At 46.3% G+C, this 22055-nt stretch overlaps 1 protein-coding gene across 2 annotated transcripts in view; it reads left to right on the forward strand.

Moving 5' to 3' along the window:
• The window catches only part of DNAH7 (dynein axonemal heavy chain 7), a 78346-nt gene that overhangs the window by 4309 nt on the left and 51982 nt on the right, over nt 1-22055 (forward strand). For both annotated transcript variants that reach the window (XM_032965426.2, XM_032965427.2), the window contains exons 5-24: nt 47-131; nt 729-918; nt 2121-2193; nt 3137-3262; nt 4293-4412; nt 6504-6687; nt 6959-7132; nt 8419-8691; nt 9501-9628; nt 10343-10421; nt 10620-10844; nt 11713-11859; nt 12275-12960; nt 13785-13971; nt 14548-14741; nt 16277-16475; nt 17017-17157; nt 18264-18476; nt 19793-19902; nt 21032-21200. In XM_032965426.2, coding sequence (XP_032821317.2) covers nt 47-131; nt 729-918; nt 2121-2193; nt 3137-3262; nt 4293-4412; nt 6504-6687; nt 6959-7132; nt 8419-8691; nt 9501-9628; nt 10343-10421; nt 10620-10844; nt 11713-11859; nt 12275-12960; nt 13785-13971; nt 14548-14741; nt 16277-16475; nt 17017-17157; nt 18264-18476; nt 19793-19902; nt 21032-21200 — 3703 coding nt within the window. The remainder of the gene's footprint in view (nt 1-46; nt 132-728; nt 919-2120; nt 2194-3136; nt 3263-4292; nt 4413-6503; nt 6688-6958; nt 7133-8418; nt 8692-9500; nt 9629-10342; nt 10422-10619; nt 10845-11712; nt 11860-12274; nt 12961-13784; nt 13972-14547; nt 14742-16276; nt 16476-17016; nt 17158-18263; nt 18477-19792; nt 19903-21031; nt 21201-22055) is intronic.

The raw sequence follows: 22055 nt of genomic DNA on the forward strand, positions 1-22055 counted from the left end.
CAATGTTCCTTGTGGTTGTCAATATGTCGTGCGATTGGGATTCCAGAAATCAAGACAACGTTCTACCCGGGCAACTGGGCCAGGACACACCTCCATCTCCCTCACCTCATTCTGCAGAGAGAGATGCAATGGTGAAAGATGTTGACTGTTCTTTTCAAACAGAACATTGCTTTTGATTATTGTTTGAATAACTCCCTGCTGTATCGCTTGGATCTGACTACGGGGCAGCTGCTCAGCAGAAGTCCTGTTGCGATGGCTACTTCTGAAGAGAGGTTTCAATGTCACCATTTGTGTAGACAGCCTCCTTCAAATTAGTCTCACTTTTCATCATTTCCCTAATGCAGTAAAATAATAATTTGTACGAAACAAAAACCATTACGTTTCTGATCAAACGTGCAAACAAACACTGATCTGTCAGCGCTGAAATCCGAGCAGCTCTGTTGGTTTTTAAACAGAGCGGTAATTGTTCAACTTAATGTTTTCATATTAAAACATGAAATTGTATTTTAATATTTTTTTTTAGGGCATTAGTTTTTTATTCTGAGTAACCATACCACAGTCACAAGAACGTTCTATCTCAGTGTTTTGATACAGAAATCTAATTTATTTGTCATAAATCTGTGGAAACGACACTGATTACACGTGCTGTCAGACGGGTGGTGAAGGAGACACGCCAAGTGACGCTCGCTGTGTGCACACGTGCCCTCCTGCGCTGTCTGCTGGCGTAGCGCTATCACTACTACATCCAGCACGGCATCCACACGGAGAATGTCGCGTCCATGGAGGAGGAGTGGCTGCAGCACGTCCTGGCATTGGTGCCTCAGACCCTGCGCTCCCATCCATCCCACCTCGCCACAATCCACGGCCTCTCTCAAGAGATGAGGGACGACTACCTCGTCAGCGTCAAGAAGGCCATAGGTACGCCGGCACCCCGCTGGCAGTGCGCGTGTGAGTGCATGCTTGAGTGCGAGTGCATGGGAGTGTGAGACATGCACTCACAGTCTCGCGTAGAGTGTGATTGCAAGTGTGTGTGTGGGAGTGCGCGCGAATGTGAGTGCGCGCAAGTGTGAGTGCTTGCGAGAGGGAGTGTGAGCGAGTGTGAGGGAAGCGGTGGCACCGCGGGGTGGGTGTGGTTGGCTGTAAAGTTGTCCACCCACTGCACTTGGAACTCGGCGACCTTTCTGCAAGATCCTCCACAAACCTGCCCCTATCCACCTCTCCACTCTGATTTCACTCTACTCTCCTTCATTTGATCTTCACACCAGCAACCATGGCCCTCTGCCAAATTTTCAATCGATCTTAGCTTAGTGGGAGATCGCTCTTTCTCTTCCGATGCTCAGCAGTCTGCAAGCCCCTTCTCCGAACCATCTGTGCAGTCAAATTCCCTGCCTCTGTTCCAGTCTAAGTTCTTCCTCTTTTCCTCTATTTATGACTATCTTTCCTATTTAAAACACACACAAACAACATGCATATTTAGTCTATGTAAATCTCCCTTCCCTGTGATACACGTGCAACAGTTTTGTACAGCGTCTTCAGATGCAGTTGCGCTTGGATCCTCTATTAAAACCAAAATATGTTTTGAGACCAGCCATGGCTAACGTCAGTGGTAGATTTCACCAGAACTTCTCCTAGACCTTCTCTCGGTTAACCCAACATTAAAAAAGACAAAATTGGCTGGGCATAGCACTAATCCACACAACCTGCGCATGTGCCTTGCCAACCTGGGTGCCCCAACCACCTGTAAGGCTAATTTTCATCAGAAAATTGATACAATTCACATATTAGACCCAGGACTGCATATATATGAAGACGAAGAGCACGCGAGGGGGTGGGTGGCCAGTCCATGCCTGGCCGCCTTTGTCTCCCTAGTGGCAATATTTATGCACAGGACCAGGTACTCATTTAAAACTGAGTCAACCTAGGGGTAGCCCAGGACCGGTTCAAATATTCGCCACTGGTATTGGTTGTGAGTGGGAATCGAACTCGGGTCGACGGGCTTGTAGAGCAACGTGCTAACCACTGCGCCACTGCCTCCCCCAATATACACATATACATACTTTACGTGTTTTCACATGTCAAAGTATAGCAATCCTGTTCATTGTTTTAATATACTTTTCCAGTTGACTTTGTGTTGCAAGATCCCAAGAACAAGGATTTGAAGAAGAGGGAAGACCTCCCTCCACACAGAGAAGAGTGAGTTCATGGGAATCTCCAAATACTCCGAGGTCACAGCCGTCAAACACAATTATAATTGGATTAATATGAATGGTAGAACCGTGGCATTAAGTTCGCGAGATAAACCTTACGAATGTGATCCGGTGGAGGCATTGGAACTGAAGCTCATTTACAAGAGGGTGTGGGGCCAGGGGCAACTCACACACTGTGTGCCCCCCCCCCCAACACCTTCAAACTAAACCAGAACTTTAACATCTGACAACGTGATGTCGAAGCGTGGGGCCCAGGGCGGTCACCCAGATTCGCCGTACCCTAGGGATGGCTCTGCTAATTTTTAGGGCGCGTCTCAGGTGTCCCTCGTGCATCTTGTAGGCCCAGTGGCCTCAACAGGCTGCGGAATGAATACCGTGCAGGAGAAATTTGTTATGATGTGATGACAAAACAAACGGACACACAATATGAGACAAATGCCTCACGAACACAACACACATTAATACACAGCAAGAAACTCAAAACCCACTGGTACACAACTAGAGACGTGGACTTTCACTTCTCTCTGCGTTGTGGCTGAAATAACTTCTGTTGTGTTTGTGGGGCTGCAGCAGGGCAGGGTGGGTGCGGGAACGGGTGGCCAAGATTGGTCGGCCGCACTCCCAGAACGGTAGAGAGCCACCTATGTAGGCTGTTAGGCCACAGTGCTTTGTGCTGGGATGGCTATCCTTTAGCTGGGTTCGTGTCATCAGTAGGGTTTCTACCCTTCCCACAATCCAAACCCGAAGAAAATTCCAAGTGAGCCCAGATCTGTCAAAACTCTGCAGTATTTGTTCATGAGGTTCAACGTTTTCATGAGGTTCAACGTGAAATCCGTGCCAGCACATATGCCAAATTCTGGACTGTCAGGGTCAAACCCACACCCAGACAGGTGTCCACCCAAGTGGCGTGTGTCCCGCTGTGTCTGCAGGCTGGCTGTGCTGCCAAAGCCATGGAGAGAGAGATTCTTTGCAACTCGGCGTCGGCTGCAGGAGGAGCTGCACTCCATCAACCCTGCAATGCTGGCTGTGTTGCAGCTCTGGCACAACACATATTGGTAGGGACCTTGACCCCTGTCTACTTACATAAAGAACAGCAGCTCGAAGATCGCGATATGGGGCTATTTGCTGCACGAGCCTAATTGTGTGCATTGTACAATGAAGGGCTAGTGATTGTGACTGGATGCTAAATAGTAATGATTATTTGATTTGAAGCTTTCGTGACTGCAGGAATTACTCTTTGGTTGTTTCGGTAAAGTCATGTAGAAAGAAAATGAATTAAATAATAGAATACGACGTTTCGATTGCAACACAAGCAGTTGTCATCAGGTCGAACTAAATTTGAGAGAGAGACAAAACACAGACACACGGACAGACACACAAGCAGAGAGAGACAACACAGAGACACACAGAGAGAGACACACAACATAGACACACAGAGACCCAATGCCTCTATGTCGTGGCCTTAAATAGAGAGAGAGGGGGGGCAGAGAGAGAGGTGGGTTTGCTGGAGCAGAGAAATTAGCATGTCAATGAGAGAGCTGTGTGGAAATCCACCCCGCGGCGGTAGGGGGAGAGAAAGACCCAGCAAGTCTGGTAAATTTGCTAAGTTTCTTTTCTCAAATTGCCTATTTCTCTCCTTAAAATTTACTAGGCTCTCATAGGTCCATTCGCCCTTTCTCTCCCCCGGCCGCTTATGGGTGGATTTCCACACAGCTCTCTCATTGACATGCTAATTTCTCTGCTCCAGCAGACCCCACCTCTCTCTCTGCCCCCCTCTCTCTCTCTCGTCAAGGCAACGACACAGAGGCATTGGGTCTCTGTGTGTCTATGTTGTGTGTCTCTCTCTGTGTCTCTGTGTTGTCTCTCTCTGCTTGTGTGTCTGTCTGTGTGTATCTGTGTCTGTGTTTTGTATCTCTCTCAAATTTAGTTCTACCTGATGACGATCGTGTCTGTTGCAATGAAAACGGCGTATTCTATTATTTAATTAATTCTATTTCTACTTGACTTTACCGAAAGAACCAAAGAGTAGCAATGATTATTGTAGCAGTTTTGACCAAAAGATGTGTAAACGCATTTGTTTTCCAGTGACCTACGTCTTGTGAATGTAGAGGAGATACGTGGTGGCACAGCTGCTCTGGAGCTGTCATCCTTCCAGAAAGTGGTCATGAGGCATGTAGACCTGGCCAAGGAGACCCTTCTTAGCAAGTATGTGGCACCCACAATGCACACTATGGTGGAATGTATGTATGTTGAACTTCTTTCACACTGTACGTAGCCGACCATGCTAATCTGAGGTGCGGGGGACGTTGTACAGCAACTGCCAAGGCATTTCCAAACAAGCAGAACACATGTAAAAAAAAGAAGAGGCCTTACCCTCAATAAAAACCACAACACAGCTGTAGCGCAACGTTGCTTTCCCATCACAATTTACCAGTTCATAATAACGGTTTTTGGGTTAGATCGCGTTTATTTATAAATGTGTCGTAACCCTCCACCACCCGACACGGCCAATCAGCAAAAAAAGTGTCACGTTTACAAAAGACAAATAATTCACTACTTTAGCCCACCGGTGTGTTGAAGAGTGAATCCACATTTACAGTTTGAGTACGACGTTTCGCTGGTAAATACATCCAGCATCATCGGGCAATTCGCCAGAATGGTAAAGCCCTCGCTTGCTCCCGGTTTTATATAGAGCAGCAGGGTGACGTCATCACTTAACTCATATCAGGTGCAGTGATTAGAGGCGGAGGGGGGGGGGGTATTGTAATTATATAATCGATTAGTAATCAGTCATTGGTTATGATTAGTAATGAGTTGTAGATTAGTAATTCTTTAAATCAAAATGTAATGTGTATTATTTAATAATACACTTCCAGGCCGCACTAAGCCGGTAGCTGTCAGAGCGATTAAAGTTATTCTTGTTCCTCTCAATTTCAATGGATTCTCTAATTAGTCTTTGCCAGTAATAATTAGTTTAACACACGTAGAAAGCCTACGTGTTAAACTGACAATTTACCAGTTTTAATATTTTATGCCAACCAGGTCCTTCTCTGTTTCCCACTCCTCCCAGTGTTTGACATGGACACCTATATTGTTACATATGAGGGCAATAATAGCCGCAATATATTTTGTTTCTGTAACTTAATTTAAATTTGACGACGAAAGGTTTTTAAAAGTTATTTGGCAGTGCCAAATCTTAGTTTCAGGAAAATGTATTTTATTCTATATGGATTTGTTTTTGTGCACCGTTTTGATATCCTCTGAAATTATATTGTTTTCTAGCTCATTTATATTTGGTTGTTTTTGCTCAGATTGCTAATTTGCTTAATTTTGTACTTTATATACATTATTGCCCTTGTGATTTTGTTGACCCACGTCACTTGCAAATGAGGCCCTCGTGGTCTCTTGCATTCTCACCTCGTGGTTCAACAAAATATGCGAACATATGCTATATGCAAGCTTCTTTTATATACTTTAGACAGATGTGTTCTCTTCATACTATGCGTACTCTTTTGTCTTTAGAAGCACAGTATTTAAAATAGCCAACATATGCTCTCTATGTGTTCATCAAATAAAGAGCCTAATACATGGTGTGGAAAAAGTTGCTGTATTAAGCATGGCAGTGCTCATCTGTTTACAGTCATGGATATTCCACATTCCTTTGGCAGTTAATATGTCCACAGGACATCCAGTGATGTCTTCCAACAATGTGGTGTTTATATTATTGACTCAGTCAAGCATGACTAGCATTTAAACTGCCGGGCTTCTGCTTGTGAACGATTTGATAATATCAAGATGCACTGTCTTGGATAATTCTGGGTAAAATGACAGTGGTCTGCTTGTCACACGAAAAAAAATCATTGTCACCGGTGTTTACTTATTTAATAATTCATTGCCCACACTCCAGCAAACACAGTATACAACAAGTTCGTACAGTTCTGCTGTATGCGCTGAACAGCCTCAGTTTTCATGGGTGATAGTTGCCAGGCATCTCGGTGGCTTTTCTTCAACAGGCCACAGCTTGTTGATGAGACTCAGAAAGTTGAAACAAGCCCAACATTTGCTTGCTTAATAAAATGTTGCTTTAGAAACATCATTCCAGGTAACCCACGGTCTGGATGGGAAATGTGCCTGTTTTGTGACCGCTGATTGAACTTTTCCCCGTGATTTCTGATAAACTTTTCACTGCGAGTCACAAGCCGTGTGCTCTGAGCTATGTACCACCCTGCTGGACACTGTGTACACGTCGAGTCGACTCGTTCTTCCAACAGTGTACCCTTTGTATTATTTTGACAGGTGGCTTTCAGAAATACAGACCATCTACTACCAAAGCAACAAGAAGAAACTTGTTCCTAAATTGACAAACGTCACCAGACTGGCATCGTATTTTAACTGTGCTGCCGCTCTGATGACATCTCTATTACAGAAGCTAGCTCTCAATTCTATCTATGACTATACTGATCTCATCTGCTCTACCCAGGTAAGCATGTGATCAAGAATCATACTTTTACTCCCAGGTTTCATACTCGCACCTCAATTACCCTTCACGTGTGTTTGTGCTGTTCCTTGTAATCAATTAAATACTTGTGTGAACAGTAACTTATAACTCGTGCTCTTTAGGATGTAATACAAAGCTCGGATTAAATACTGGTTTCATGGATGCATCCCATCACTTTTTTCTGGTGCAAGAAGTCATATCTGCATGCATTTCACATTCACAAGCTCTCGTGTGATGCTCTTACCTCCCGCAGACAGGCACCGTCAAGCACCCAGGGTTTGTACTCAGGCTGATATTGTCCAAGGATACCATCAAGTTTGAACCAGACTTCAAGGACTTCCAAGTCGTTCTGCTGAATGTGTTCGATGTCATGATGAAGACCCTCGCTACAGTTCCCAGGGTGGAAACGAAACTCTACTCAGATTGGGTGAGAACCAGATTGCAACACAATCACAACCCAAGTGCAACACTGTTATTATTTGTATCGCGTCCAAATGCAATCGCGTCTTCAACGACGCTTTCACCAAAAAAAATAGCAAGAGGCAATACAGGTTAAAAGTTGTGACCAAAGTACAAAAATGCAAACCTGAAATCAAACTCTTCAAAATTGAATGCACCTCTTGCGGAGTGCTGTGCTCACAATCCGCCGCGCCTCGGGAATCCATGTGGACGCACTTGTAATCCCCGGGCACTCTTTCTGGCGACCGCAATCCAGTGTAATACAAGTTTCGAGCACACACACACGTCGATGTCTTCCTTTTATTGACTCACATATTGACGGTCGCAAACTTTATCAATAAACAGCAACTCACTGAACCACTGTATCCACATCCACTAGAACTCAAGCATAACCCTGGATGACTGCTCCACTCGAGCCATTAATGCGTTTATATTTGCATTGCCTTTGTGCTGTTCGTCTTTTGGCGTTCTACCACTGTTGAGACAAGGCCATAAAGGAGGCTGTCTCTCGCGTAGGCCAATCAGTTTGAAATGCAATGCAAACATTATGATCAAAGCATGTTTGTTTAATTGTATGTATGTTTTAACACAAGCACGGTTCGTTCATGCAGACTTGATGCCTTGTGATAGGTGTCTATTTGGTGTTTGAACATCTTAACACCTCCTGTATTCTTGTCGGAAAGGGTAAAGCCGATTCTCGTTTTCACCGTGTCAGCAGCTCGTGTGAACGTCCCTTCTACCAAGGCGCTCTCTCAGCCAACGAGCGCTCCCTCGCACGCTCTGTAGTTTCCCACGCTTCTCGGAGCGCCTCTTTCACGCTCTCTCTCACAGCCAGGGCCTGCCCTCCACCACTTTCTTGTGCTGCTCCTTGGCTACCTCCTGGATTCATCAGATCCTGGATGCCCGCTATCTAAACCCTCTCAATTCACACTCATGTCGGCCATGACCTTCACCAAGACCATGCCCTTTATTGCTTCTCACGACAGTGACATATTTTTGGAGTTGGCCAAACATTACAATATAGAACCACACATGAAAGAACAAAAACTATTAATTGCACATTCTAAATTATCATCAGAAGCAGACGTTTATTCCCGAGTAAAGCCCATTGAGATAAGAAGCTCTTTTTAAAGGGTGACACGGCCGGCATACAACAGAAATTACAATTATATATTAATTGCGCTATGGGTTTCAGTTCGCTCCACGTACCGATGTGCTGAACGTGGCCGCACGTCTTTCCCACACGCACACTAGCCCATGGACAAGGCTCATACTCACCTGCAACCCGTGGTGCTGCGGGAAGTCCTGGAAGAGCTGCAGAGCCACGTACGCGCCGAGATTATACAGCAGAGCCTGCTGCCCAGGGAGCACCTGCGCCACTACGAGCCATTTGAGGGCCTGGTCGGCGGGCAGGCGGAGCGCGACGTGGAGCGATTCTTGAGCGAGGAGCACACCTTCTCCGAGCACGAGCAGCTCGTCTCTCACTACCGCGAGCTCTCCCACTCCATCCTCTACTCCTCGCAGCTGGTGGGTGTCCCAACCACAACCGTTTAGAGCAGCAGTAGGAAACCTGCGGTCTGTGGAGCCCCTCGTAATGGCCCACAAAGACAATTAATTGAGCCGATGCGTGAGGTCATGATGAGTGCACAAGCACGATGACAAGCTTGTGGCCCACTGAGGTGAAGAAGGACCGCTCATGTGGCCCACTGACTTGTCTGGGTTGCCCATGTCTGGCTTAGAGTCCAATGCAGATGTTTGTAAGGATGCAGGCAGGGGAGTATTGGACCCACTTAGTTTTAAAAGAATACCTGTGTTTTATAAAACTGTGCTTAAAGTTACGTCAAAGTCAAATTGATTTCCTACTAAAATGACCGAATACATAACTACCTGCATTTTGTGGACATGGCCACGGTTTAACATTTCCAGCTTTGCTGACTGTACCGACAGCTTACTGGTGCGCTGTGTTAGTGAACATGCATTGGAGTATGAGCACTCTGAACGTACCCACTCTCGTTGGCCGAGCAGGGTTTTGGCCTGGCCAGCAATTGAATGGAAGACCAGCAGAGCATACGAAGTATTATAGGCACGGGGCTGCGATGCGTCCAGGAAACGCAGCACAGCAATGGTGCAATCTACAAATAGATTCAATGGGTTGAGCGTGTCTGTGGATTGAATCTTTTTGTGCAGAGCTTTGAACGTTAACCCTTTTAAATGTGTGGAGATGTCTTCTCTGGGTATCTCTGGTTTCCTCCCACATGGCAAACACGAATGAACGGCAGTAGCCATTCAAGGACATTGTGTAAAACGCTTGCTCTGTACCCCGATTGCCGTGACAGGTGGTGCGCCTGGGAATGTTTGAGCTGCACTGTGACGAGCTCGTCGCCGCTTTAGCCAAGCGAGCGGAAAACCTTGGCAGTCGTTTGCTGGGACGAATGAGTCAGGAGCATCAGAAATTCATCCAGAGGCAGGCACCACAACCATACATAGTGCAATTGATAAAGCTTGATGAAGTGAATCACTCATGTGTCTGCGTAAACACCACGCGTGCATTTATAGCTGAACGTTTAAATTGAACTGTTATGTACGCTGGCCCTGGGCCTCCCCCATTCACCAACCTGAACTGACTAGTGTGGTGTAGTATGGTCAAACAAGCCCTCTGACCAACATGGCATGGGGAGGTTTTCATCTCGCAGTAGATTTACAAGGAGCTGTATATTATAATTTTCATTTTTATAACAAAATGCAAAGCAATGACCCCCATTTCATCTAATCTCTGTAATGCCGATCAAATACTTGAGAAACAATAATAAAGAATGTATTTCTAATTTGAATAGAAAACAAAGTATACTCCACATAAAAAATGTTTTATACATCCCATCAGCCACACGGCCTTCTATGTGCATAATTTCAGCAGCGTTGACTCAATACAAACAAATAGTGAACCGGTTTTGACATTCAGTGTCTCATCAGCACATGGGATGTGTAAATTCAACAGATGGTAAGTGGCCTTCTGGCTGCTGGGATGGGTAAAACACACTTGTGTTGTATGTGGAGGGACAGGTACATGAAGGCGGCTAATTGTCCATTGATTCATATTGTGACAAATATTCTCCACAAAAGCAGTAATGCTCATGCTGTCTCATCCACATGTGGGTTTTTCACTCGTTGTTGTTTACAGATTGTGTGAGGAATTTGAATCGATTGCTGAAAAGGCCTTGTCCACCCCCATAAACACAAAGGCACTTATGGAGCTTAAAGTGAGTGGGTTTCAAGAGAGACTGGTGGTCTCTGCCATTTAACACCCAGCTATGACAAGATACTAAGTTTCAAAATGTGGTATTACTTTCAAGTGATCCATAATAAAGATATTTAAAAAAAACATTTTAATAAAATTGTTAAATGGTCAGGGTTACGCTTTCCTTTAAGGGGACGTGCCTTTTGTTTGCGGTGACCAGGAGTACATCCAGAAGGTGGAGGTCCAGGAGATGTCCCAGCTGCAGGTGAAACTGAATGAGGCCAAGGATCATCTGCTGTTCCTCTTGGACCACGCCAGCCTCTCCCCATCAGAAATGCGGCACAACAACACCGCATTTCAGTGGTGCGGCCGCATGCCGGGCATATTTACAGAGCACCGGCGCATATTGACCGAAAAGACCGAACAGTACCAGGAAAGTCTCAAGGTGAGTGTGATGAGCTAGCGTACATATAAATGTGGCTGTTCTAAACCACAATTCTGCTGTCATATCCGTGCTGGTGCACGCAGTCCCTACCTCGGTGTACTTAGAATTGAACGTAAAGCAGTCGGGGTGATTGACGATGGACCACTCACTGATTTGCTCCTGTCACTCAGTGACCGGCGGTCGGTCACCTGATTACTCTTCTATTGCTACTAATACCATGGTTACTGTTCTCGTGAACTTCACTCATTGATTCATCTGACCACATTGAGGAATGGGTCTACATGACTCTCGTGTTTCATCCACACTGTTCAGCCACCACACTGCGGGTCACAACATCACAAAAAGAAAGAAGGAGACATACTCACCAACTCACTCACCCACTCACTCACCCAATAACTCAAGTGCTCACTCCCCACACTGCAGGTCACAACATCACGAGAAGAAGAAAGCAGAAGACGTACACACCCACTCACCCACTCACTCACTCACCACACTGCGGGTCACAATACTTATCTTTTTGCTTCTGTCCTTGCACTGCTACACGTTGGAATTATTTCCATGGTCTGTTTTTTAAGCTCGCATAACCCTGCTCGATTCAAGAGACATGTTAACTCTTACAACTTTGACAGTTATGTTTTTTGCTGGCTGCTTGATGTTTTGGGCCTGTGGACCTGTGTTCATCAACTGCAGAGACGGAGTCGTGGGATCGGCTCCATCCACAAGCTCTATGGATTGTTCTGTTGTGAGACCATGAGAGGTGGCAATGGCTTGGAGAGGCTTGCATTCAGCAGTGGATTGATCATTGCTGATGTTAATGATGACATCGTGATGTGCCATATTCATAATTCTGACCTTGTTACTCACATAGTTTCGACGTAGAAGATTTGAGGAAGATTTGGAAGCATATGCCAAACAGGCTGAAGAATTTAGTACTCTGGGTGACCTCGTGGATGTCAATAAATATTTGAAGAAGGCGCAGGTGCTGCACACAAAACTGGAGGCTGCTACAGAAATGGTAATGATGGAAATGTAAACTGACCTTTATAAACATTAACCTGGCCAGATAGCTCAGCGGTAGAATGAACGGTCTCTCCTTTGGAAGGAGGCAAAGTTCAAATCCTGGCTGAGAGATGACTCAAGCCCATATTTTCTCCAGGGTGAATAAAATAAATATTCTGTCAGGAAGTCACCAGTGGTTGCCCCATGGATAGATCTGCCCTCACGACAGAAATGAGGAATGTTCACCGCTGCCTCGGGGTTGCGAATAGCAGCTGAGCACCGTCTCAGTGCTTACTTACGCAGGACATTTCTTTGACTTGACTTTGCCTGTGTAAATCTTAAACACTAAGCAAAGTTACCCTGTGTATTTTAAATATACACAAACACACTGTGGGCTGTGGTGGAATGACACTCCTATTAATTTCTACTAGATTGAAAGCTTCAATGCAGAGGAGGAGGCGTTTGCATGGCCAACATCTCAGTACCCGCAAAAGAAGAAAATCCAAGATGTGCTGATGCCATACCTGAGGCTGTATGAGATGGCCGTGGAGTTCACGTCCAAGCACAAGGCCTGGATGGAGGGCCCGCTGACCGATGTCAATCCCGACGTGGTGGAGCAGGACGTGGGCAACTACTGGCGTGGCCTCTACAAACTGGAGCGGAGTCTGCAGGCTTCGCCTCAGGCTCTGCTCATTCAACAGCAGCTCAAGGGTAACGTCGAAGCGTTCCGCACACACCTGCCCATGGCGCAGGTTCTGTGTAATCCGGGCCTACGTGGCCGCCACTGGGATGCACTCTCGGAGGTCGTGGGCTTTCCGCTGCTCACGCAGGAGCAGGTTTGCCTGGAGAAATTCCTGGAGATGAACCTGGAGTCATTCCTCTCCAAGTTCAATGACATCAGCGACACGGCTAGCAAGGAGTACTCGCTGGAGAAGGCGCTGGAGAAGATGGTTCGAGAGTGGGACGAGATGCAGTTCACACTCATCGTCTACCGCGACTCTGGAACGAGCATCCTCTCCGCTGTGGATGACATCCAGATGCTCTTAGATGACCACATCGTCAAGACGCAAACCATGAGGGGGTCTCCATTCATCAAACCATTTGAAAGTGACATGAAGTAAGTCCTACACTTTCAGCAGCCTGATGAACTATGACAGCCTGCGTTATTGATTCCTTGTTGCTTGATTCTGGCGCTGATGTTTCCATAATGATATGTTAATTCGAAACAAAGATATTTTACGTATTCCATTAACATAAATAGATAAATCAATGAATAGGTGACAACACACCTCATCCATAATACAGGTTTTTTGGTTTGATTGCGTAAATATATAAATGTGTCGTTAAACTCGCCACCACGCGACACAGCCAATTAGTAAGGTTTGTCACGTAAACAGAACATGGCAATTCATTACTAATACAGCACACCGGTGTGTTGGAGAGCCAAGCCACAACATTTACAATCTGAGTATGACGTTTCACCAGTAATAACAACTAGCTTCATCAGGTGCCTGATGAAGCTAGTTGTAATTACTGGCGAAACGTCGTACATGTTCTGTTTACGTGACAAACCTTACTAATTGGCTGTGTCGGGTGGTGGCGGGTTTAACGACACATTTATATATTTACGCGATCTAACCCAAAAAACCTGTATTATTGATGATATTGGTCGTGACAGCCTACGTGTTAACTGACATCTCATTATAGCTGTCCTGTATTACAAATAAAAGTAGATTTTTTATACATCTTAACGGTCAGACGGCTTTTTGGGAGCACGTATCCTCAGCAGTTTTAGGTCAACATAAGGAAATCTGGACTGGTTTCGACATCCAATTGCCTCATCAGCAGCGTCAGGTTGCTGAGGTCATGTACTCCCAGCAAGCTGTAAGAAGGGGCCTGTGTTGTAGCCTGGTGGCTGAGGCTGATGGGAGGTGTGTGCAGGGAGTGGGAGAGGAAGCTGCTGCTACTGCAGGAGATCCTGGATGAGTGGCTCAAGGTACAGGCCACTTGGCTGTACCTGGAGCCCATCTTCAGCTCGCCCGACATCATGGCCCAGATGCCTGAGGAGGGCCGCAGGTTCACCACCGTGGACAAAACCTGGAGGGACCTCATCAAGCAAACATTGACGGTTTGTGAAACGCACGTTCTGGATTCATGCCGGGATAGGAGGAAAAGGAAGTGAAATAAAGTATTACTGAGTTTTTTTAGCAGTACTCAATATAAAATATTTAGTTGAGTAATGTTATAATTCGATTAGTAGTTTGCACTTAGAATCGGTACCTTTCCCAGGAATCTCAGCGGCAGAGCGAGCGGCTCCCAATCGGAAAGTCTTGTGAGTTCAATCCTGCTCAGGCGTTGACTCAGCCCATTAAACACCTATCGCTTTGTGGGGAAGTTAACAGTGGTTGTCCTGTGGAAAGACCAGCCCACGCCATAGGAATCTGGAATATCCACAACCAGCTCAGGGCTATAAACAGATGAGCACTGTCTCAATGCTCATTTGATTAGGAAATCCATTACTTTGCTTTGAAAGATAATGCAAAAATATATGAAACATCTAGTATTTATATTACAACACATGCCATCCATAGGGCCAATGCATGTCCAGGAAGTTCTCTAGACATGCATTGGCGTTGCGCTGCATGGCACCCTGCGTTGAGACGGTCCCTGTGTGGAGGTGTCACCTGGAGCTGTCTACCCTCAGGACACGCACGTGCTGGCGGTGGTGTCCATTGACAAGATGCTTGAGAGACTCCAGAAGTCCACCGAGCTTCTGGAGCTCATTCTCAAGGGACTCAACGACTACCTGGAGAAAAAGCGCCTCTTTTTCCCCAGGTTCTTCTTTCTCTCGAATGACGAGCTTCTGGAAATCCTTTCTGAGACTAAAGATCCAACCCGGTGAGATGGTTTCACTTTTACATTTCTAGAAACGTATGCATTATGTCACATTGGATGGTTTTAAACCTCCAATTAGACCAGTGCAGTGCTGTATCCTGCAATGATCTGTTCTCAGTCCCTCACTATTCAATGCCTACATGGCATCTTTGGGCACTCCGCTACAATATTTGGGCTTTCTAAGTATCACTGTCATGCCGATGAGATGTGCATTTACATCCAGTTAGGCCCAGATTCTGCAATGGCAGCTTCTGCACTGTCCACATCATTAATATTACTAAAATTTTGGTTACAGCAAAATGTTGTTTTACTACATCCCCACAAAACTGAGGCCATGTTCACTGGCTCCCCTCTGCAGTTATCTGGAATCGGTTCGCCACGTTTATTGATAGATGGTCATGATGTCTGCCCAACATAGGAGGTCAGAAATCCTTGTGTTCAGTTTGGACGGTCTCTGTCCTTTGTGGCACTTGTATGTAGGGTGGCAAGAATTTCGTTCTTCCAGATTAGTCACCTATTGACTTAAGAGAGTCCTGCTCTGCTTTTAGGTTCTCCCGATAACTGCAACACATTACATCATCTCTTGTGTCTGCACTGGCTACGAGTCAAGTTTCGAGTGGACAATAGAATCCTATTGCTAACCTACATGGTTCTTAATGGATCAGCTCCACAGTTTCTGTAGGAACTGTTCCACGTTGACTTTCCAACGATGTCCCTGACATCTTGGGATCACCTTCTTCTAAGGACTCCGAGATTGAGTCAGCGCAGCTCCCAGACTGTGGAAGTAACACGATTTGCCTTTGGAAGTCATGAAATCAGAGTCACGGGAGTTGTTATTTAAATCTGTCTTGAAAACTCACCTCTTTGAATTTGCCTTCACGGTTTAGTTCTGGCTGTTTGCCCTGGTTCTATTTTATTTCCTGCTTTCCATACACGGTGGTGCATTTGGATCTATGGAATAAATGCGCCTCACATATTTAAACTATGATTGTTATTTTCAGTTGCTGTCTCAAGTAGTCAGTGCGATACACACGAATTGACGCGGCATTGATTGTTCTTTTCATTGCTGTACTTTATTTGAGTTGTTTTGCTTATTTCATTTTGTGGCCAAGGTCACTCTTTGCCAATGAGACTCTCTCCTGGTCTCTTGAGTTCTCACCTGGTCGTTAAACAAAATGATCTTAAATGTTTCTATAATTCCACACAAGCGGGTTTTCATGCATAAACAATTATATCCCTCAGCAGGCTGGAGATAAAGCATAGCATGAAGAGAAGTGTAATATCTCCTGCTCATGTGAAATGCGGTTGATAAATATAAATGTGTGAATATCCATTTGTTGACAGTGTGTGCGGACTTGTGTTGTGGATCGTGTACGTTTGGCTTAGGTGTCCTGAGTGCATCTTAAACATCTGTAATATACATCTTGACATGAAACAAATACAATAGTGCGTGCTTGGTGTGCACTTGAAATACACATTTGGAGAATCCGTCTCTGTGAGTTAGACACTTATTCGCAACCTCGTCCCGTGTGATACAGAGTCCAGCCACATCTGAAGAAGTGCTTTGAAGGCATCTCCCGAGTGGAGTTCACCGAGGCCCTGGACATTACTCACATGAAGAGCAGTGAGGGTGAGGTGGTGCAGCTCATTGAAACCATCTCCACCTCCAAAGCACGGGGACAGGTGGAGAAGTGGCTTCTGGAGCTCGAGGCCGTCATGATCCGCTCTGTGCACAACGTGAGAAATGCCCTTATATCAAGTGACCTTTGCTCAAGACTTGTGACATATTATGCTAAACAGGGGGGATTGATTGCTTGGCAACCAACATTTCCAGGTGATTTTCTGCTCAAATGAGCGTTGAGGCGGTGATCATCTTTTGTTTACAGCCTTGAGCCAGTGGTGGAAATTCCTTATTCCTATGGCAGGGTATTAATTTTAGTGACCCAAAGGGGATGATGTGCTTAGTCAACCCGCAAAAAGGATTTGAACTCACAAGCTGCTATCCATGCACTTTTAGCGAATACTATTTTATCAACGGTTTCTTTTTGTGAATGAGAGCGGAGGACCTAATTAAAACTTCTCGTAGTGGCCTCTAGCTCTGAAGAAGATCAATTAGCTGGACAGTTGCCTCTACACGAGGTAAACAAACAGAGGGGTATCTGCTATCGCTAACAAATGGGTTATTGGCCTTGATTCTTTTCTGTGTAACCGTTGCTTAGAAGTCCAACTGTAACCCCGTGAGCGAATGCAGCGATTGAGCTGAGTCGATGTTGTGCAGGTGATTGGCGAAGCGATGGAGGCGTACCCCAGTACCCCACGTGCCGAGTGGGTGCGTGCGTGGCCCGGGCAGACGGTGCTGTGCGTCTCCCAGGCGTTCTGGACCTCCGAGGTGCACGAAGCCATCAGGGGCGGGCAGCAGGTGCGACGGAAACTTGTATTGTGTGGCGCAATCACTATTATTTCAGTGTAAACTGTGAGTTGCATCTCTATTATCGCCATCCGTTAGCTGTTGTATTTTTTTGCACAGTTCCTGAGCACACAGGGCCCAAAGGCCAAAGCCACCAAGCGGCCAGCAAATGACAGTACTATAATGATTGCGTTAGAGAGCACGATTAAAGTTGTAATAGATTAATACACTTCCTACATTTGTTGTCTGTTTCCTACTTGGGACCTTACTAACTTGTGTAGTCAAAGGCGACAATACTCGGGATGGTCTGCAATGGTGAAGCTCATAAATCAACTATGGAGCACTCACAACAACAATAGCAACGCGCACCCTTTTCTGTCCACACCGCGACTGTCTCGACACTCTTCCGAAAACGTGGGAAACGTAGCTCGACCCCGATTAACATGACGGGCACACGTGGAGTTTTATACAATTTGACCATGGTTCTAAAATCTCTGGAATAGAGGTAATGGCGAGGGAATTTTAAAGTGGAGCAGTGTGAGGTAAGAAGCAGAGAAGATCAGAATGCTTTGTGGCCTGGGACGTGGTGGTTGAACACAGCGCAGTGGGTGAGACAGAACAATCAATGGTTGGTAGACCGAGTGCTCAATATGTGTGGAGGAATCATTCATGAATTAATTTGTCATTCCGTTCAGGCGCCCCCCCCCCCAAACCCCCCTTCTTTCGCGCTTTTTATTCTCTTCCCCATAATTTCTAGAACTTTCCACGACTCTCCACCGATCCCATACATTTCTCCTATAATGGTCTCTCTCATTCCATTTAGTTTTTCCTGACAACCAGTCCGATTTGAATGTTCTCCACCTTCAAATCAGATTTGTGCCTCCTATGTCAGCTCCCCCTGTGGTAGTTCCTCACCAATGACAGTTGAGCACACTGTTGAAACTCACAAGGAGCCGTTAGATTCGGTGTGTGTATATTAATTTATTTTCGACTAAGGTTTGCCGCGCGGCAACCCTTACACATTTTGAGATTTTGAGTCGTTTTTAAGCCTTTGGTTTTTTGCCACGGTTTCCTCTCTCTCTCGCGATACGACGCCATGCACCGCATGGACGAGGCAGGTGCTGGAGCGGTACCTGGCCCAGTGCAACGGGCAGATCGACGAGGTGGTGGGCCTGGTGCGCGGGCAGCTCTCCCAGCAGAGCCGCGTGACGCTGGGCGCCCTCGTTGTGCTGGACGTCCACGCGCGCGACGTACTCGTCGCGCTGCTCAAGGGCGGCATCGCTCACGACAGCGACTTCCAGTGGCTGAGCCAGCTGCGCTACTACTGGGAGGTACGGGCCCCATTGCGGCGAGCTCGAGAAACCTGCCCCGTTGTTTAAACCACCGCGCAGGGAGAGCGAATAGAACTGGCGACATCTGGGTGGCGTGTCAATTGTCCATCACCCTGCGGGCAGCTCGCTCGTACAAACTTGCAATGTCGCACGGCGTTATGGGGTTAGTGAATACCGTCCCGCATCTGATATATACAATATCTACACCTGCGATTGGGAGCAGCGGTACTGGAAATGTGTCATCTAATGTGTTGCTGATTATCAGCCATGTGGCTGCGCTTAGCCGGGAATATATAAACTTGTGTCGAGAGAAGTGGAAGGATCAGTTATGGAGTGAGTTATTGACATAACTCTTGGCCACTCAGTGGCGAATAGGGTGGTAGTGTAACTGGATGGGAAGTATAAAAGGACCAACTCGGGTCAGTTGAGGGGGAACAATGGACGAGAGAGGTGGCAGCATCTGGACCTCGGCAGCGCAGCGTACCAGCAGCACAGCAGTGCAGCGTACCAGCAGCGTTCCAGAAGGACATCAGGAAGCCAGGAGACGCAATGGCCAGGAGTGAGGCGTTGGCGCTCTGGCAATGACCTGCCCCTAAGAATTTCGCTTGGTGAGGGAGCCTGTTGAGGAGCAGAGGTGAAAAGGGTGAAGGCGAGAGTGTGTGAGAGCAGAAGGGTGCGACCCAGAGACTTCCGGGGACCTGCCTTTGCATGCTGCAAAAGAGTGTCTCACAGTGCACTGTGACACACAGTACGCAGTACGTCACAGTACACAGTACAGAGCACATTGCATTGTTGGTCGTGCGTGTGCTGTATGAAGTGTCGTTGGGAGAATGCGAATTACTGAGCGTCAGCGAGCACGTGAGTCGTAAAAGCTCTGACCTGTGGCGAAGGATGAACACATCAATTGGCGTGAGTGAAGGGGTGTGTGTGTGTGTGAGATTCCATTGGGTTGCGTTAATTCTGGCGATGTGGTACATGTTGTGCCGACACGATGCCCTGACAGGTAAAGTGGGGTATCCTTTTGGGTTGAGTGATATTAAAGACAACTCAGACCCCGATCTTGGCTCACCCAAGACTTCTTGACGTGGCATACACTCGCACGCTGCCCCCGCGCCCACATCCCCCTGATTAATCCTCTCCAGTAGAACACTCATGGAGGGCCGGTTCTCATGGCCTAGTGTGCCAGGACAAATGGGATCCATGGAATTGTATCGAAATGTTCTCCGTTGCGTAATGCACCGCATTTGCAATGACGAATTTGTGATGGGAGGAATGTTGTTCGCGACCTGCAATTGGCGATGTTGTTGTGTCAGCAGGACGGACACTTGCAGACGCGCATGATCAATGCTGGTTTGCCTTACGGCTACGAGTACCTGGGGAACACGCCTCGCCTGGTCATCACGCCCCTCACTGACCGCTGCTACAGGTGATCGTGAACTTAGAAGCCCCCTTCACTCTCATACAGGGTCTCGTCTGATGTTAGCCAAACATTTACAACATGTAGTATTGTTCAAGAGCAAGATGTCATCCTGGCCAAAGCCGTGGATACCACCACCACCACACCTCATTGCCCAATGCCTTCTACCCTCTGCAGAGATCCTGCAGCTACTGCCCAGTAGATACGCAGTAACCTGCAAGATCTGTCCTGACAGTCTCCCACAATTTGGTCTTAGTTCTTCACTTCCCCTTGGTCGTCGGAATCATGGAGACCGCTCCAATGCCAAACTCGGCAATCGGCCCTTGCCCAGTCCTTCACACGTGTCCCATCCAGCGCAACCGTTTTCGCCATATGACATCTACAACACTGACCTACCTTGTTCTCTAACAGACTTCCGCATTATGTCTCTTCTGTCTCGCCGTTAAATTCCCAGCATCCGTTTCAGGCACCTGTGCTCAATTAGCAACAACTTCTTTTCAAGTTGCTTAGTTAAGATCCGGCTATTAATAGCATACTAACATGACCTGTTAAAAGCACATATTAATGACTGTTAATCCCTTTTAACATAACACACTTGCTTTAAGTCGAATACTTAACAAGGGGGGGAGGGTGTCACAGCAGTTAGCACACTGCACTGTACTATGAACCTGGTTACATGATGTCCAGCTCAGGTTAACATCACATTAGTGACATGTGATACCAGAACCGGTCCAAGGTGAAGTATGGTCAAACAATCCCCATGACTGACATGGCATGGGAAGATCTTAATCCAGCAGTAGATTAACAATGCAATGCAAATGATTATATGTTGTATTATTACTTAGTACACTCCTTCCACGGGGCTCATGTTGTGAGGGTTGCCACCTGTCCAAGAATTGCCATCTGCATTTAGACGTCAGGAATTGATTTGTACCGAGATCGGAAGGTATTGTGTTCAGCTATATTACAGTCTACTGCACATCTTTGAGGAACTTAGGCTGACTGAGGAATGTGCTCGGGTTGTGTCTGCAGTGGAAAAGGTGTTTTGCCCTGTGATGATGATGGTGATAGTGATGATGGTGTTTGACCAGGTTCTGATTTGGGCCTCACGTTGTTGTTGTTGATGATGATGATGTAGAACTCTGTTTGGAGCTCTCAACCTGCACCTCGGAGGTGCCCCAGAGGGCCCGGCTGGGACGGGAAAAACGGAGACAACCAAGGACCTCGCCAAGGCTGTGGCCAAGCAGTGCGTAGTCTTCAACTGCTCCGACGGACTCGATTACATCGCCCTGGGAAAGTTCTTCAAGGTCTGTGGGGGCTCCGCAAGTGGCTCTTTTATCAGAATGAGAATATTCATACCGGAGGAATCCGATGAGCTATAAAGCTCTTTTCCACAGATGTATAGCATAGTATACCTCACATACCATTATAACTATACTCTTACTTAAATACTTCACCTGAAGAATCCCTTGTGATGGAACATCTCATTAGTGATGATGTTCAGGGTCTCGACTGATGTATATCTCGCAAATTCACAAGTGACATGTATACAAGCATTTAAAATCTATGACTCATACAGTTTATCAGATAATTATCTGCACCAAAGCCCGTAAAGGGATTGATTGTAAATAATGTCATGCGCTCCCTGCTAAATGTCTCTCACACCTTTACAGAAGTCGAGCTGTGCGTGAAGCATGGGAAGTATAGGAGCATTAGACACCGTTACGCATTTCACGTTGTGATATACAGTTGATCATCGATTATCCGGCACGTGATTATCCAGCTTCCAACGTTATCCAGCGGTCCTGGGCCGATCCGATGTAACCGGCAAAAACTGCTCCAAAGGCTGTAACCAGTCCAGACGATCATCAAACACATGGTTGTTGAAACAAGAGCATAGTACGTACATCACCCCATGCAGAGTCTTCGAGATTAGAGTGGTAAGTACGGTACAGTAAATACAATAACTTTTTACAGTCAGATATTTATTTTTGTCTATTTGTATGATTATTTATGCCAAGTTCATATCGTAAACATTTAAAACACACAAAAAACACACGCACAATACCGAAAACATAATGTTATGCAAGAATGTGCAAAAAAAAGCGATTTTAAATAATACTCTTTGGTTATTTCAGTAAAGTCACGTAGGTATTTTTTTA

This window comes from Petromyzon marinus, chromosome 34, assembly GCF_048934315.1.
Source record: "Petromyzon marinus isolate PM22_M1 ecotype Great Lakes invasive population chromosome 34, UKy_Petmar_22M1.pri1.0, whole genome shotgun sequence".
NCBI classification, from domain to species: Eukaryota; Metazoa; Chordata; class Hyperoartia; order Petromyzontiformes; family Petromyzontidae; genus Petromyzon; species Petromyzon marinus.